General features: G+C 43.2%; 1 protein-coding gene across 1 annotated transcript; it reads left to right on the top strand.

The window, feature by feature from the left end:
* The first annotated feature begins 943 nt into the window (after window positions 1-943).
* On the top strand, window positions 944-15,675 carry TNFSF15 (TNF superfamily member 15). Its single transcript, XM_036855996.1, has 4 exons — window positions 944-1,215; window positions 10,224-10,266; window positions 11,221-11,268; window positions 14,757-15,675. Exons 1-4 carry the CDS (start codon window positions 991-993, stop codon window positions 15,209-15,211), a joined length of 771 nt encoding a protein of 256 aa, XP_036711891.1. The 5' UTR covers window positions 944-990; the 3' UTR covers window positions 15,212-15,675.
* The last annotated feature ends 3,648 nt before the right edge of the window (window positions 15,676-19,323 follow it).

The following is a 19,323-nucleotide window of genomic DNA, read 5'->3' as shown; positions in this document are numbered from 1 at the left end:
ACATTTCTACGTCAAAAGATTATCTCAGGGTGGAATAATTTCATGGATACATTTAACTCACTCAGAAGAGTGACTGGCCCAAAGCCAGCGTTTAATCAGTCTTAGCCTTTGTTACATGTTGTGGCCCCCGTACACACCCAACTGTAGGCTCAGTCCACTTTGGACTCATCAGAGAGTAGAAGTCAATGTCCTCCCCTTATAGACAGTCACCTCTATGACCTCATACTCTTTCCTCAGGCAATTGGTCAACACAGGCTAGAAATACGCTTTCCTTTCACAGGCAACCGTGTAGTAGAGGCAAGAACCTTAAACCATGATTTGGAAAAACTAGATCCTCTTCCTGGCTCCTCTGTCTTAATCCCTGGCTGACCTAAGGCAAGTGCCTTCGCCTTCCAGAACGTCAGTAGTCCCATCTGTGCAATGGGAACGAGCTCCTAGGAGACTCAAAAAGACAGAGGGCTTGGCAGCACCTTGCAAAGTGGTGATGCAAACGTCGTTTCCATCTCCCAGTCTGCAAGCCACACCACCCAGACTCACTTTCACTTCCGGAAGAAGCACACTCCCCAGACTGGCACACTGGCAGGCCTCCAGCTCAGGGAGCAGGTATATGTCCATTGGCCCCTCCCACTGACTTGACGAATTCATTTTCTCCTCCTCCAGGGACTTTCCTAACTTCCTTCTGTAAACGAAGGAAGGCGCACATGAGCACACTGTAGATATAAATATGCTTGGGAAAGCTTTCCTCTTCTTCTCGCCTTCTCTTTTTTTTTTTTTTTTTTTTCTTAAACCAAACTTGGTTTCTGTTGTAGGCGGTGCATTCCCTAGCAGGGCAGGGCGGGGCACAGTGCGCTGTGGAAAGTGGAGGGGGGAGGGCAGGGGGAGGAGTAGGCAGTGATTAATTCACCCACTGTGAGAGCTGGGCTTCTATTTAATGGGGGGGGGTCTCTCTGCCCTGAAGGAGTCAGAGGCAACTCTAGGACCATCAGGAGCATGGCAGAGGATCTAGGGCCGGGCTGTGGGGAAACAGCCAGCATCGAAATGCTGCCCGAGGACGGCGGCGGCAGGCCCCAGGCCAGGGCTGGGCTAGCACCCAGAAGCAGCAGTGCACGCTGGGCTCTGACCTGCTGCCTGGTGTTGCTCCCAGTCCTGGCAGGACTCACCGCCTACCTGTTCGCTGGCCGGCTCCGGGCCCAAGGAGAGGCCTGTGTGTTCCAGGTAAGTAAGACTCCGCAGTGACCTGGGGGTCAGCAGACCCCCTGGGGCCACCTGGCCACTGTCACAGCTCTGGACAGAGCTTCTTGGTCCATCATGGTCCCTGCTTCCATATGCAAAGGAAAGGTAGACTGTGGAAGGTGGAGAACTCCAATTTGGTTTTTATTCTCAGGATTTCTGGGGGATGAATTCTGCCTTTTTAGGTTTATATGGAAACAACCACAAGCCACTTATTTTAGATTATTATAATCATAATGCACTGATAATTTGGGAACATTCATTTTCCTTAAAAAAAATGAAAAACTAAAAAAAAAAAAAAACTAAATTACAAAACTAATACATAGTCATTGAAAAAAGGTAGAAAACACAGATAAGGAAAAGAAGATAATTATCATTACCCATAACTGCATAGAGTGACCACTACTAACATTTGAGGATATATAATTCCATATTTCTTAATAAGATGGGATTATTTTGAGTCTCCTATTATGATTTTGTTTATTGTTAGTAAATTCACAGCAGCATGATGATATAGATGGTTGTATTGTATTCCTATATATGTATGTGCTATAATTTAATCAACTCCCCTTTCTTGGGTTTAGAAATATTCTTTTTCGAAGCTCAAGAAAGAATCTCCTACCTGATTATTTATCTCTCTGGTCTTGGTAGGGGTGGGGTGTCAGGGAGCTTAGTCAAAAAAGAATACAGGGTCTAGGGAAAACAATGGTGCAATGGTGGGCAGGTGCTGACAGGTGACGGGGAAAACATAGTTCTGGACTAGGAACTTCAAAAACCTTAAAACCTGAAGAATGTGTCATTCAAGGGATACCCTTTAAAAAAAAAAAAAAAAAAACACTCTCCTACATAATCTCTGGTAGCCAATTTAACCCCAGTCCAAAGTATTAAATTCCAGAGGGGAAAACAGGTTTTTCAGTTGGTTTAATTGGAAACCTGTTTTCTAAGCACTGCTGGCAACTTCAAAGCAGAGACCATGAGCAAGCCATGGTTAATGTGTAACTTTCACCACCCATGAGGGTCAGCAAACAGACTGAGATTCAGACAGCAACATCCATGGCCACATGCCATCATTCAGGAAATGTAGAAATATGCAGACAACCGGAAATGCTGTTCATGTTACAGGAGAATGGGAGGGCCTGGGGGTTCAGGCTGTGACCCCTAGACCGCCATGGGGCTGGTTCCAACAAAGTCAAGCTGCAGCGTGCAGTCAGCATTCTGGACTCAGTCCCTCTTTAGCCAGAAAGAGATGGCCGTTCTTGAATGAGGCATTAAGTGGCTTCCAGTAACCTGAGCTCTCCTGCGTTCTGACGAAAAACGCTCCCTCTGCCCCAAACGATGTCTGAGATTGCCCATGTTGTGTTGATCTAGAAGTCCATCAGGTGGGATGCCACGGCACAGCGGAGGCCAGTGAGGTGCTTAGGAGGAGAGTGTGAAGCACAAGCTGGCGCTGCACAGGAAGCCCCTCGAGGGAAGGAGCTGCACGCCTGCCCTGTTGCAGGCGCTCAAGAGATGCAAAGGCCAATACCCCATTCTGTCCTGGGGACCTCTGGAGCTGTGGTTTGGCCAGGCTATATAACTTAGAAGAAAAAGAAAGGGAAATGGGGCTAAGGCTGGGGCACATGCAGCAATCGGAGTACTGAAAAGAAACACCTGACCCATTCAAAGAAGAGATTTAAGTAAGAATGCTTAAAGAGTTCAAAGAAAGGTCAATTTACTGAGTTGCAGACAGATTAATGAGAACCACAGGGCCGGAAGCATCCTGGGGTTACCAACAGTATGCAGCTGGTCACCACCCCTTGGCCTGAAGAGGCAAATAGAGGGAAGAGTTTTAGAGGAACCCAAGGAGACCTAAAACGTAGGAGAGGGCCTGCCTGGAGGAGCTGAGGGCTGAGTTGAGGAAGGCCATCTGCCAAAGCAGCAGGGAGGGAACAGAAAGCAGGGAGGGAAAACTCTGACCAGTCTGCCCCCAGCCTCTCATCCCCTTGGCCAGACTCAACTGGTGGGCTCAAAAGAGCCAAGGAGCAAGTGTGCCAGGAGGTCAGTGAGGGCTCAGGGCATAGAGTGGATCCGGAGGGGCTAACAGACAATAACCAGCTCAAAAGAGATGCAAGAAGATGGAATTCAAGTGGGAAAACCAGGTCACCGGGACAGCTTGGGGACATAACAATGAAATGTCAGGACTCTGAGTCACCTGAGTTTGACCTCCAGCTGTGTAAATAAGCATATGGCTTCTTTTTTTTTTTTTTTTTTGGAGTCTGTTTCTCTTTCTACCAAAAAAAGATACTAACATAAGTACTCTGACAGCACTAATAAGGTATGTGCAGGAGCAGTTTATATGTTGGGAATGTGGGGAGAGCTAGAAGTACGCGGTAACAGGACTCGACAGCACCATTTGTCACGCAGAGTTCATCCAAACTTCTCCTTGTAATTGAAGTGACCATCTGTGTTAGGTAATTGGCTTTCTCCAGAGGAAAAACCAACTTCTAATTTCTTTATGATAGTTTTGCAACTTGGAGCAAGGTGCCCACCTAAATTAGGCACCTGTCTTCCTACAGAAACTGGGAGATGGGGGCATTACCTCTCCTGATGTTCACATTTCAGAGAGATGCTCCCAGGTCATGGGGGTGGGGGGGAGCAGTAAGAAAAGGCCTATCTGTTCTTCAAAAGGATTTATATACATTTCAAAGCAAGAAGAAAGTACTTACAAGTTTTCTAACCTAAATGCTCTAGGAAAAAGGAAGGGAAAGAAATCTCGTCCCTTATTTTCAACAGGGGGAACTAAGCCTCTTATTTTTCATTTGCACTTGTCCTTATGATCTAGATCCCACAGTTAGTAAGACCTAGATCCAGAACTCAAACTCAGATCTGTCTCCCTCAAAGCCTGGAACATTCCACAAGCCCTGCAAATACAAAGCCCCACTATGATCTGCCCGAGTGGACTCCCCCAGACTCACCTAGGGGCCAATAACCACCTTCGCCGCCACCCATACCCGCTTCCCCTCTGTGTTCCAGCCTTGCTCCCTCCTCCTCTTCCCCTCCCGCACGCAGCCCCACAGTCCTCCTCTTCTGCCCACAGCCTTCAGGAGATCCATGGAATCTGAGATTGTTTATGGAATGAGTTTTCCGTTCCCACAGTGGCCAGGCAAAAGGCAATTCAATTCTAACACAAGAAGAATTGAGCGAGGAGGGTCTCACAGACCTTCAGATACATTCACAGGCCTGAAGAGAAGGCTCAGCAGCAGCAGAGGATAAGCTGATGATAATAATGACAGTAGGGGCTTCCCTGGTGGCGCAGTGGTTGAGAATCTACCTGCCAATGCAGGGGACACGGGTTCGAGCCCTGGCCTGGGAAGATCCCACATGCCGCGGAGCAACTAGGCCCGTGAGCCACAACTACTGAGCCTGCGCGTCTGGAGCCTGTGCTCCGCAACAAGAGAGGCCGCGATGGTGAGAGGCCCGCGCACCGCGATGAAGAGTGGTCCCCACTTGCCGCAACTAGAGAAAGCCCTCGCACAGAAACGAAGACTCAACACAGTCATAAATAAATAAATAAATAAATAAAAGAACGTGAATTAAAAAAAAAAAAAAGTCATGTACCACAATGTTCACTGCAGCACTATTTACAATAGCCAAGACATGGAAGCAACCTAAATGTCCATTGACAGATGAATGGATAAAGAAGATGTGGCACATATATACAATGGAATAATACTCAGCCATAAAAAGGAATGAAATTGGGTTATTTGTAGTGAGGTGGATGGACCTAGAGTCCGTCATACACAGTGAAGTCAGAAAGAAAAACAAATACCGTATGCTAACGCATATATGTGGAATCTATAAAAACGGTACTGATGAACCTCGTGGCAGGGCAGGAATAAGGACAGATGTAGAGAATGGACTTGAGGACATGGGGGCGAAGGGGAAGCTGGGATGAAGTGAGAGAGTAGCATTGACATAAATACACTACCAAATGTAAAATGGATGGCTAGTGGGAAGCAGCCGCATAGCACAGGGAGATCAGCTCGGTGCTTTGTGACCACCTAGAGGGGTGGGATAGGGAGGGTGGGAGGGAGGCTCAAGAGGGAGGGGATATGGGGATATATGTATACATATAGCTGATTCACTTTGTTGTACAGCAGAAACTAACACAACATTGTAAAGCAATTGTACTCCAATAAAGATGTGGGGGGAAAAAAAACCACACCGTCCAGTGCACCTTAGAGGAGGATGAAATGAAACAACCTTGGAATCAAACAGGTCCAGGTTGGATTTATCCTTGTGCAAGTACAAACAGGAAATTGCAAGAGGAAAAGGCAAAGGCAAATGTCTGTGCATTTGTCCTAGAAGTGCTGGGAGGATGTTATGGATCATAAAACATTTATGCCTTTGCAATTGTGGCATTTATGATGGCAAGAAATAGATATCTCTTCCTGTTTATGAATATACTAGAGAGTGAGTACAGAATATGGGAGAAAGGCTAAATGGGTCATTAGTTAAAATACTGGGGAAATGCCAATAAGAGAATCTCAAAGACCACATCGCTTCAGGCTCATCCATTATGTAGTCAGCTAATGTTTATGGGGCTCCTGATATGTGCCAGTCTGTACTTGGTCTAAAGGTTTAGCTCCCAGGCCTTTCATGTACTCTTTGCCTTTGGCTTACAAAGACTGTAATCAGGTGATAAGCTCTTTTAAGTGCAGCTGGAGTACTTACTAGATGAGGAGCACACATAAACACCAGTAGGACCTGGCCCCGGGAAACCCTCAGCTAGACAGTAGTCTCCTCCTTCCCTCCATCCTTCTTTCTTCCCTGTTGGAAGTATTAGAGAATTCCCAAAATGCTTAAAGTAATAGGTCATGGTTAGTTTGAGTTGGGGTTTACCAATCTATATGCAGCCCCCACCCCAAAAAAAAAGCCAGAAGAAAAAAGGAAATAAAATCAAGTGAGAGTGAAAATTCCCTGACCTATAAGAAGTAAGGGGTGAAAAGCACCAGCTTACTTTGCTCGGGGTTAATAAATACCAGGGCGGCAGGCAACCCACTCTCCCACTAATATGTATGCCCATCGGCAGACACATTTGCCTTTTCTGGCTCTGATCCTGGCCAACTGTCACAACTCGCAACAAACCTTTCTAGAGCCATGGCTATGCTCCAAGCAGAGCCTGATGAAAAACTTTGGAGGCCCCAGTACTAAAAGATTATGGCTACCCACCTCTACATAATCAAGTTTTTTAATTTAAACAAAAACCCAAAACTTTGCATGTATTCTAAAATGAAAGGGTCTCTTTCCTAGTTTTTTTAATTGTAAAACTCTGGCTGAAGTCACCGCAGCTGAATCTTACTCCATCTTCTGCTCTGTTTTCTGCCTGTCTTACTGGTGCCTGAGCATCAGTGTATTTTGCCAATTGGATAATCCAGTGGGAGTGCCAGGCACGGTCTAAGGTGCTACAAATATAGTGGTGAGCAAGACAGGCAGAATTCTACAGGCAGCTGGAATTCTGCTAGAGAGAGAAAATCAATAGCATACAAATAAGTCATATCACTTGAGGGAGTAATAAATGCTCCGAAGGGGAAATAAAATTGGACCCTAGTTCTCAGCCAGTGATTTGAGAAGGTATTTAAGGGGAAATAAATCACATCCTTCAGGGGTGTTCTTGGACTCCATGTCTATTCAGATTTGGAAGCTAATGTTGCAGTGACCAGCATCTCTCGGGAGCCATCATCTCCTTGGTATCCCAGAATAATCAGAAGTGATGGAGACGAGTCAGAGTTGGAAGACAGTAAGCCATTTATTGCCTTGTTTTTATAAGCAACCATCTTGAGAGCAGGCATTGAGCCAGCTCACATGCATAAACCTTTCCTCGAAGACCTGCTAGTTCATCCTCTCAAATCTCCTCTTCATTCATTCCTGCTTCTTATCACAATAATCTTCCTCGCATGATAAACAGAGTGATTACTAAGAGAAACAGCAATGGAAGGCTTTAGATACTGTTCTTGGAAATAGAGTCCCAGCTGATGTTCTTCTTGGAGACTCTTGGAATGTTGTGTTCTTCAAACCTGCCAACAGGCACTATCGTAGCCTCCAGATGTTTAGTAGTATTCTGGCTGGGCCACTGAAAACCCACACACATTCCATCCATGTATGAAAATAAAATGTGTGTCCAAGTTACAGAAATCCAGCAGAGCAAATAGGGAAATGTGTTCACTCCCAAATTCTTGCTAATGACAATGGGACTCTGAGCCAAAAGAAATGCTCCAGACTCTTAGCTGAGGGTCTGCTTAGACAAAAAGAAGTAGGATGTTCAAGAAGGTTTCTCAGCAGAGAACTAAATGAAGTAGAAGGTGGCCAGCCAGGGCAGCCATTTCCTACACAAGGGGGTGCCACCAGGCTCTCCCAAATTCTTTTTGAGAGTTCACCTTCAGTTTTCTGCCTTGCCAAAGGATCGAGTCCTTTGTCAGCTCTGTCAATAGCAAATAAGGAAACAGCCTAAAGAATAAGGCCATTTCTAGGCTGCTTCTCCACCTCCCAAGCTCATCAAAGTGATTGATGCTGGATAAGTAGTCATGTCGAGTGGGTTTAGGTTTTCAAAGACTATGGTACTCATGACCCTATGCTAAAAGCGTATAATATATTCACTTGGCAGCAGAAATGCTTGCAGTTTCCCAACTGCTTCTGTGCTCTGCTGGGCCTCCTTACTCTTGCACAAGCTTTTGGCCTTGTCTGGAATGGTCATTATCTTTATTACCTGGTTAATACCTGTGAGTATTATATACCTGTGAGTATATATAAGACGCAGTTCAGGCGTAATTCCCCCTGATTCTCCCACTTCTGGGCCAGGTTCCTGTTTTCTGGTCTCTGTGTTTCCCCCACTGTCACAGTGCATGGAACCACTAGTACTTATCCATCCACCTCAGCAGATGAGGGGCTTGCCTAGAAGTTATAAGGAGCAATGTTTGAGGGCTTGGGATTCTGGAGTCAGTTGACCTGGGTTAAAATCCTGCTCCTCCACTTTCCAGGTATAAGACACTGGGCAAGTTTCTTAATGTCCTAAGCCTAATTTTCAGTATGAGGATATAAATAGCATCCACCGTGGAGAGTCATTGCCAGGCTGAAGGAGATAATGCATGTGAAGGGCTTAGCACAGCCCAGTGCCACTACTCAGAGAATAAACGGTAGCTACATTTACTGCCTTTTTCATGTCCCTTGAATCATTCACTGTGGTTGCCTCTTATGGCTGGAGTACAGAGAACTTGGAGAAGGATAAATAGTAGGTAACAAGACTGGGATGGCGGTTGGGACTCTGAATGCCAACATAAGTATTTGGGACTGTGTTAAAGGTTGTGGGGAGCCATTGAGGGTTTATGAACAGAGACGTGTCTCAAAGTGATGCTTTAGAAAAAGCCCTCTGAAGGCAGGCTAAGGGATGGGTTCAAGAAAAGGAGGAACCAGGTGGAGGAAGTTCTGTTAGGAGCCTATGGGAAGAATCCAGGAGAGCAGCGTGCTGAGGCCTGGAGTAGAGGCATGAATGAGAAAAACGCCAAAATAGAAATGACAGCTTGGGTTTGTGGAAGAAGAAAGAAAGAAATTGCAGGCTTGGTAACTGAGGAGAGGCAGTAGTGCTGCCATCAACAGAATTAGGGAGTGGAAAAAAGAGCACTGGAAAGGGGAGAAAGGCAGTTAGTCATTCAAAGACAAGATCTCTGCCTTCAAGAGGGCTTCCAATAGAGGTTAGGTAACATGTCTTGGAGTAAAAAGAGCCTGGTGGTCTGGGCTCTAATAAGATCACTGTTATCACAGGACTGCTCACAGACCTAGACTCACCAATGACACAGCCTCATCCACACAACCACACATGCATGTAGAGAATCCATGCACACAACACCAGACCATAGATACGTGTAGACACACAGATGCAAAAACACATTGACTCATACCCTCTTCCACTGATGAAGCTGTCTTCTCTCATACTCACATGGACATACAATTTCGCATTCACAAGTACACACACACACACACTCACACAAACACACATGAATTTTAAGACGTAAAACTGACAAGTGTTCATGGTGACATGAGGATCAGTGGTCTTGGGGGACTGTGTAGTTATGAGGATCAAATCGGAAGACTCTGGGTTGAGTCAAAATTGTATCAGAGAAGAGAACATTGGAAAATGTAAGAGAGTGATGTCACTCCTAAACTAAGAGCTTAGTTTTGCTCCTGAGTTTATATGCAGGTCTTGTGAATGGTGGTTCTTCATTTTCCACGCATTCTTTGCATTGACTGATACATTTTCTTCATCTCAAACCTGGGAGTTATCTATCGCTGGGGTTGTTATTATTCCCATTTTTCAAATGAAGACACCACAACTCAGAGCGGAAGTGTCTTGCTCAAGATCATATTGTTAATAAATGGTGGAACCAGGATTCAAATTCAGGTCCGTCTACCCCCAAAGCAGTTACTCTTTAACTACCATGTGGTATCTGAAATGGCTCACAAACTAGGGTTGCAAGAATAAAAAAGTCTTCATATATTGCATGGAAACAAAGCAGAATTTTGGAGGTTGATGAGAAAGAGAGCATAGTCGTTATTTATTTTTTGGTATCACTTTTTGCAATAGTTCCAATTTTTAAATTGTGCTGAAAAAAAGAAAATAAAGCAAGTGAGGCTATTTGTTCAAATAATAGAAGCAATGATAAGATGACAGAGCGCCCTAGAATGGAACAGGAAAAGCTCTCAGGACAAAACTTTAAAGTTGAGCTTCAGAGACAAGCATAGGAGAGAGAAAGGTCATTGGGGTGCTGGAAGATGAAAGAAGAGAGCTTGGGTGCAAGATTCCCATCAACCCAATATTCTCATTCCCATTTCCCTTATCTCTGAGTACCAAGGCTGGGTAGCAGCAGCATATTAAACAGGCCCATAACATGGGCAGCTGCATGGGTGTGGGGTCAAAAGGACCACAAGATAATATGAACCGTATCTTTCTTTCCCAATAGACTCCAAAAGGACAGGAGCTTGGACCTTCACATCAGCGATCTTGTAAGTGTGTTCATATTTTATGCCTTTTCTTGTGGGGAACAAGAACATTTCTCATAGTCTGATACATGGGAAGTTAAGATGCAGACCCAGAGGAAAAGAGAGTCTCCTCCCCAGTCACTAAGAAGGCAAAATGGTGCCATGGCCAAGTGCATGGCCTGTGGAGGTGACAGCCTTTAGGCAAATAATTTCACCTTTCTCTGTCTCAGTTTACTCACCAATAAAAGTGGTTATAATAGTACTTACCTCCCAGGGTTAGTGTGGATTAAATTAGTTAATTCCTTTAAAGATATTAGAACAATACCTAGCACATCAAAAGTATGCAATAATTTTTCCTTTTAGCATCAATAACATCATCTTTATCACTGTAGTTAGAACACACTTGTCCAGTATAATCATCTCTGAGAACCAAAAGGAAATGCTGAAGCCTTCTGGAGGACTGATAGGGAAACAGAGGTCCAGAGAGGGAAAGGGATTTGCCAAGGTCATACAGCTACAGAGTAGTCCCCACCTAGTTCTGTTAGGACATCCAGATGGCTCAGTGGATATGGTTAAAGGGACTATGAAGAAGGCAAAAGGCCAACCAGCTCCCACAGAACCAATAGAAGCAAAGGAGAGGCAAGGTGAGCTTTGCTGAACACCAAGCATGTGCCAGGAATCATTCTGAGCACCCATCATCCATAGTAGGAATTGATGTACCCATGTTAGATACGAGAAAACAGAGTCTCAGACAGGATGGATAACTTGTCCAAAGTCATGGGACCAAGGTTCATTTGTGTTCAAGATTATTTCTCCTGAGGCTGCCTTGTCCCTGCCCCCCCCCAAAAAAAGACCTGGACCAAACTGGAGGAGAGGAATGTTTCCCTCCAGCTGCAGGCACCACGCAGCTCACCAAAGGCTGTCTTCACTCCAGTCACCCTCTGACTCATAGAAAGCATTTTTCTCCTTTCCTTACAGACGCACCTCCTGGAGCCGGTGGGGATAAGCCAAGGGCACACCTGACAGGTAATTCTTCCGGGTGTGTTTTCCAGGAGACTATGGGCCCTGGGCCTGAGATTTCTTTCAGTGTTTGCCAAACTCATTCTTGTAGCTTTAAACTGGAAACCACACCCTTTGGTAACAGACCTCTCCTCTCAGTCAGGGTTTTCAGATGTCTTCCTCCCTCGAAGTGTCAAAGCCCCATGTTTCTTGGGCATTTTCGTCCAGATTCTATCAGCTCTCTTCCTTATCTACTGTTTCTCTCTTTCATTCTCACACTCAGTCATTCAGAAATGGCTTTCCTCAGATTCAGAGATTCATGTAATTTTGAATCTAGTCAAAGATGAAAGCTCCCCTAAGCCAATTTATTGAGTCCATTCAAGAAGTTATTGGACACTTACATTCAGGTAGGTATTTCTAAAGAATTTTCATTGATGTAAAGAGATTATGAGCAATCTCTTAACATCACCAGTTGGCCAGATTCCCAGGTCTAGTGTCAAAATTCCTGACACCTCATATCTGGAGTCACATATACCTCTATGACTCCAGAGAAAAGAGCAAGACAGTGCAGAAATATGTGTTAAAAATCCATTGATACTACATATAAAATAGATAACTAATGAGAACCTACTGTATAGCTCAGGGAACTCTACTCAGTGCTCTGTGGTGACCTAAATGGGAAGGAATCCAACAAAGAGGGGATATATGTATACGTATAGCTGATTCACTTGGCTGTACAGTAGAAACTAACACAATATTGTAAAGCAACTATACTCCAATACAAATTTTAAAATAAATAAATAAACTTTGCTGATTTTTCAAAAAAAAATCCATTGAAAAACTAGAAAGTTAAAAAACAAGCATATTCTTCTGATCTGTAAGAAAATTTGCAACCCACAAGGGGATATCCTTGTGGCCCACAACATTTGTCTTAACGTTTGACCAAGAGGGAACCGTGGTGAGTCCTGAGTGAGGATTAGGGCCAGGGAGATGCCAGTCACTATCACTTACCATTTGCCTATAAGAATGGGAGTTATTGAACAGGTTGGGCACGAAAATCCTAGAAACTGAGTATGGAGATGCCAATCCTCTTCCTACTGAATGGGGGGAGTGGAAATTGGGAAAGGAATCTAGGTTCTACTGAGCTTTTAATATGTACCAAGCACTGTGGTCGGCATTTTACGTCCAGGATCTCTTTTAATCTGCATATCAGCCCAACAGGATGGGGAAACGGAGGCTCAGACAACTAAATTCACTTGTCCCAAGTCACAGGACTACGAAGGTTGAGATTTGAGACTGACTCCAACTGTTTCCATTACAAGTACTTCCTACCCAAACTCCTACTTGCTGCTGTGTTAGCCTAATTGCATACCAAGTTAATAGAACTTGCTTTGTCTAGAAAATACATGATTTTTGCTTTTAATCATCTGAGATGAATTTTTTAAATCTATTGCATCACCCACAAAGAAGGAGTAGAGACTATAAGAGGTGACTAATAAAAATGCCCTTTACAGATTTTGCAAAGAAGCAACAGAGCTCTCCAGGGGTCACTTAGTGCAGGGGTCAGGGGAGCTACACACATTCTGAACATGTGTCATAATTGCAAAAGAAGCCATAGTCTAGTCAGCAATGGGAAAGACACTTTAGAAAATCCAGGAACCAGGTTTTTGGTCAATTACCAGGTGAGAAGTTTGCTGAACACTTATTTAAATATGACCTATCCCAAAACTATGGCCAGCAGTGCATAATGGTAATTGCTGTGGATTTCAAAAGCGGTTGTAGGAAATTAAAATGTGTTTTAATTTTTTCTGAAAAGTATTAGTTTTATTGCAGGTTATCTTATTTGAAATCAATGGTTTGAATCAATGGTATGATTCTATTCATTTTTTTCTGCTATAGATATAACCTCATAAAAAGCATTCATTCATATGTTCTATATAACATATACTTGTAAATAATGCAAACATAAAAACATATAAAAATACATAAAATGAAGCAGGCTTATTTTTTAATCTGTCAAAATGAAAGATGTTAGTTTATTTGAGGAAAGAAAATAAATATGTATTGAGTAACACTGTATCCAGCCATCATGATAAATATGTCCATGTCTCTTTCACTCATTTGATCTTCAGAACAAGACTATAAGGGAGCTTTGTCTCCAGTTCACAGACAGGAAAATGAGACTCAGAGAGAAGAACCTACATGATACAGAGTCGGGATTGGAACTGGGCCTACGTGGCCTGGAGCCCCAGTCCCTTTCACTCCACAACTCAATTATATTCTGTCTTACATTTTGGCCCTGTTGATGGGAGAGAAGCATTTGCAAAATCTTCTGGATCTCTGGTGTTCTGCATGCTAATTTTTTATTAACTACTGCCTGTGTTTCATGTGGCTTTGGACCATGCATTGGAAGGGAGTAACAAGGAACATGACTCTCTCTCTCTGCAATGCCCTCTTTCTGTAGCAGAGCATTTCCGAAACCAGAAGCCTAATAAAAGTAAATGTAGTTTAGAGGATATTCCTAATTCCACATTTAAAAAAAAAAATTAACCATCTCTTAATCCCTTCCACAGGTATTATTATCTCCTTTTCCTTTCCTTTTTTTTTTTTTTTTTTCTTATTTGTTTGTTTTTTAAGGAAAGGTACGTCAAAAAAACAAATCTTCGCTTAGTGAAGAAATACTTTAAGCAAAAGGATTATCACAAGGCGGGGAGGTAGGGGAGGGAAGGGACTACTGCGGTCAGGGGAACCTCTGACCATAAAGTCTGCAAGTGTCTCAAGAGTTAGGCTAAAAGGGTTTTTCTTTTATAGAGAGGAGGACACAAAGCTGAAAAGAACCAGGTGTGGGGAAGTGGGATGAAAGGTTGGCTTGATAGGCTCAGAGAATGTTTTACCCTGAGGCCAGCCTATTTTCAGGAGGCTGGTTCAGGTTGAGGGTCAGGTTGAGGGTCAGGTTGAGGGTGGGCCGAAGTTCAGGGGCCTGGAGGAAGGAGAGAAACTTACCTAAAGTTTGGTTAAAAAACATTTTGTTCTGATGAATCAGTGAGGATAAAACAGTCCAGCTAATCATTTATGAAGCAAAGAATTGGGAGGGTCTGGTGTCTGGCCTTGGCACAGATAAACAAGGGAGGTCATCCATCAGTTTTATCTAAGTCACTGGGGAAGAGTAGTTCTTTGTTGTAAGCTGTTTTCCAAAACACAAAGGAGTAAGGAGATTTTTTAACCTTAACTCTTTTCCAGGATCACAGGGCTCAGGAAAAATTCCAACTTTTCAAATAAGAAAACTCAGGCTCAGAGAGGCAAAGCGATTTGCTTGAGGTCACCTACCTAAGATGCTACTCTCTGAACAGATGTGTATGTCCACTCACATATCCTCTACTCATTCCTCCTCAAGGAACTTGACAGCTGTTGGTTTTATCCAATCTCTTTACTCTTTGAAACTGATGTAAGGCTCTTTTTAGCAAATTCCACAGGTTCTGACACAAGCAAATGAAACCTCCCTCTTGTCTTTGCAGTTGTGAGACAAACTCCCAAGCAGTCCTTGAAAAATCAGTTCCCAGCTCTGCATTGGGAACATGAACTTGGCTTGGCCTTCACCAAGAACAGGATGAACTATACCAACAAATTCCTGGTGATTCCAGAGTCGGGAGACTACTTTATTTACTCCCAGGTCACATTCCGAGGGACCACATCCGAGTATGGTGAAATCAGCCAAGGGAGCCGACTAAACAAGCCAGACTCCATCATCGTGGTCATCACCAAGGTAACGGACAGCTACCCTGAGCCGACCCAGCTCCTAATGGGGACCAAGTCAGTGTGTGAAATAGGCAGCAACTGGTTCCAACCCATCTACCTAGGGGCCATGTTCTTCTTGAATGAAGGGGACAAGCTGATGGTGAACGTCAGTGACATCTCTTTGGTGGATTACACAAAAGAAGATAAAACCTTCTTCGGAGCCTTCTTGCTATAGTGGCAAGGCAGATGTCATTGTGTGAAGGTCCTCTGCCTCTTAGCTCCTAATTTTCCTCATTCATATGTAATTATAACTAGAAGGTTTTTTTGGAACATCCATAGAGACAGTGGTTAAGCCATGAAATTTAGGGACCCAAAGTTCACACTTTATGCGCCTTACTGATGAGACTACTAATTGGAAAAAGGCATAAGAGAACAGACCTATTATCATGGTTGCTTGGAAGAGTGGTGAGTTTCTAAACATTAAAACACTGATCACCAAATGAATGGAACATTTCCACGACTTCCTACTACACATTTGTCACTAGAGGGCCCAGAGATACTGTTCAATTTTATTATGAAGCATTTGCTTCGGTTCAGGAACCTTAAGAACAAAATCTAATGCCCTAGAAAACAGTGTAAACCCTTCAGAGGCAAAATCCTACGTCAGTTCCTCTAAACACATACTTTAATGCCTTACCTAAAAAAATGAAAAGAGAGCTGATATTTCTCATAAATGTTCTCAAAAAAAACATTGATTTTCACGCCATCTATGGCAAGTGAGAAAAACTACCTTTCTCTTTATTATGTACACATGCATCAAAACAAGCAAGTGTGAGTTCCACATGTATATGTGGAAATACATATAACAATAGCATCTATTCAGAACAGTGTTCTTGAGCGCCTTTTATGTGTGTGCTACCTTAACCCAAAAGACACTATGAAGAATGAGACAGACTCTACCCAAATGTATATGAATACCACTAGATGGCTCCTGGTCAAATATCGCTCAACATATTCCAAGGACTAATTCTAAGTCCTAACAAATCAGACACTGTTACAGAGGATTTCTGAAGCTCTCCTGACTATGTAATATAACCAGCTGATTAGGTCACTCAAAAAACTTGAAGACAGAGTTCTAGCTAACAGACCAATTATATAACAAACTTGATTGATGCCAAGAGACAACGGACTTATTCCCTGGGGGGGGCAAAATATCAGTCACCAAATCTGGAGATGTTAACCGAGATCTGCTTTGAGGTTTGATTCACAACTTTATATGCAGAGTGTTATATGGGTATTTTTCTCTTAAAATATTCAAAGGGATTTAAATGTGGAATTGGCTAATCAGCCCAGCCAAGGCATCTTTCCTGAAGAAGAGGCTGAACATTGAGAAGGTCCTTCCATTGCTTCAATGATTTCATATCCTCTAATCTGTTTGAGTTTCCTGCACTCATATGTCAAGGGTTGGAGAGGCATTTCTGCTCTCTTAGCCTCTGTTGACTTGTCTGTAAAGGAGGAATCCACCAATCTGTTTCCCAGGATCAAATGAGCTCATGGGGATGAAACATGCTAACTTCGAGCATTCTGTGAAGTCTGAGAGCGTGTCAGTGTGACATGCGGAGTGATCTCCAGCACCTTGGCCTCTATAATAAAGATTCCCTATTGTGAGAGACCTCACAGGTTGGTCCGAAAGCAAATTTGGCAATGACATCACTCTTACTCTTTTTACCAGGAGACTACAGCGGCAGAGACAAGCATTATGGGGTTCCTGAACATGATGACTGGTGTAGCAGTACTTGATCAATATCTGTTGAGTTATAATTAAATAAAAATTAATTTCTAATTTCTTAGTTGGGAGATTAAGGCTCTAAAGCCCTCAGCTTCTCAAAACAGTCAGCACAGGCCCAGCATGAGCACAGAGCAGGGTACGGTCACCTCCACCTGGTTCAGAAGTGACTTCACAAGGGAAGTGAAGCCTGAGTTACCTCCTGAAAGGAGGTGGGGCAGGCAGCGGATGGCCTCAGGGAAAGGGCATCTCAGACAGACTAATTACCCTTTGCTTAAAGCAGAAAGGAAAGGTTTCTCAGTAACTACAAACCCAGCTGGATGAGAGAATGTTTCCTCAACCAACTCCTAGAACAATATTTATTGCTAAATCAGGAATGCTTTATCAATGACTCCAGTCTGGCTCCAAGATCAGAACTAACACCTATTAAGGAATGAAATGCTCTGCCTGCATCTGCATGAGCGCACCAGCAACCTGGATATGGGAGAGGATTGAATGCATAGAAGGGTCCAGAGTGGCCTACTCACTTTCCCCTCCACTGAAAGGCACCCCTATACCAAGGGCCCTCAAACCTTCCCTCTGTTCCATAGGGAATCTGGTGAATTTGTAAGTTTATCCAACAAATAGGAATTTCCTACTATCCTAGAAGACTTGAGGCTTTGGAAAAATCCCTGCCACATATTTATTTCGTTCCTGTCATAATCCTGTTTATTGAAGATTGTATTGTGCTCAAGTCTTCACTGCTGAATTTGTTCAATTCTCTCTGATATTTCTTTTACTGTTCAGATAGGCCCAGCCAGACATTCCTAGTGGAACTCAAGTCAGAACTTCTGTTTCCTAGGCATTATGTCCATAGCAAAAATTAGCATACTAGTTGGGAGAATGAGGTGGGAGAGTGCTTTTTAAGAATGTGATGGTCCCCTAAAAGGAGTAAATGGGGTGCATCCAAAGATTTGGAAGGGAAAAAGGAGCATGCTTATGTGCTTTAGAAAATAGTTAATGTAGGGAGAAAATGTTTTACTGATTCAATGTCTCTGAAAAGGCTGAATTCAAATCAATTCCACAAACACTTACTGAGTACCTACTTGCCCTGGGGATACAAAGATAAATTATTTTAGTTTCAGACGTATTCATTCTAACTGCTTAGCAGCTCCATTGTCTGCAGATCCTTTAATTTATTTTGGTTGTATTAGCTAATTAATTAGCTAACTTTAGACACATGGATATTTTCTCATTACAAAAATGGGTGCCATTTGATGAAGGATGATCATTAACAAAATGACTTGTGTATACTCTAAGTGGTTTTTTAAATAGCTATTCAAGGATAGTTCTCCATAAATAAAAGGGGAGAAAATAAAGATACTTTCTATGGTAAAATCCATTACTTAAGCCACATGTAGAGAAAGGTTTATTATCTCCTGGACTAGAGTTTGGCCATCAACACCCATGAAAATATTAGAACTTTATGGATAACCCAGATGTCTTGAAAAGCCTGTGTTTCTCAGCCAATACAGGAGCCATGATCAAAATGCATGGGGTCACTAGTATTTTGACCCTGGTTTAGATCTATTTGGAACAAAATTGCTTAAGCTACTAAAATTCCTAGATTTTTTTGACTAACATACTGCAGAATGTGAAAAGGTACACTTTCACATCCTGGAAGGTGTCTGGTTCAGTTCAATAACTAGGCATGCCAGAGCCCTTGGCTCTATTTCAGTCTAGGCTATGTCACCCCAGAGGAATTCCACCTCTGTGATCGTCAATAACCCCTCTGGATTATAAAAGTTCAACTAGCTCACTGTGCACACGGCAGGTCTGTTGCCAAGTTTCTCTTGCAAGGTATTTTCCCAAGTCCTCTCCCAGTCGTGTTTCCATGATTGTGACATTGGGGATTAATTCTTCAGCACAGGACTCTTTACATGCTACACCTTGCAAAACACATGCAGAAGCCACTCGCCTCAAGACTTCTTACTCTCCCAGGACCCAGAGTCTGGAAGTATTCGCCATTTTTAAAGAAATTTTTTAAATGATGTACCGCTGTCCTGGATATTAAGAGCTATTGCATCACACTGGCAGCTGGGCCTAGGAAGAATTCAGTGGACTATTAACCCCTGAATGCTTTTGCTCCAGCAGTGAGAGAGTGAGGGTCAGAGTAGTCACATCTATGCCCTGCTCCACTCTGTTAACCATATTTACAACTTTCCAAGCTCTGAGACACATTTGCCCCCTGCCATCCCTTCCATCACCCATTTTAAGAAGAAAATACCATACCAGCCCAGACAGAACTTACTTGTTTGGGACGACACAATGAGTTAATGGTGATCTAGAGCTAGAATACTATCCCCCTGAATCATAATCCTAGGCTCACCCAATTACTGTCTGCTCTTATTAAATAGTAATAAATAATAACTGGAGGAGAAGTTGGAGGAAGACATGAGAAATATTATCAAATATCTATGGGGTGATGTAGAAAGGGGGAAGAAATTTCTTCCATGTCTCCCTAGAGGAAAAAGCTAGGGCTAATAAGTTGAAGTTACAGGGTTACCATTTCTGGCTTGATA

Source organism: Balaenoptera musculus, chromosome 6, assembly GCF_009873245.2.
Source record: "Balaenoptera musculus isolate JJ_BM4_2016_0621 chromosome 6, mBalMus1.pri.v3, whole genome shotgun sequence".
In the NCBI taxonomy this organism is placed as follows: domain Eukaryota; kingdom Metazoa; phylum Chordata; class Mammalia; order Artiodactyla; family Balaenopteridae; genus Balaenoptera; species Balaenoptera musculus.
The sequence above is the reverse complement of the archived record's forward strand: the minus strand, read 5'-3'. Positions and strand labels throughout refer to the sequence as shown.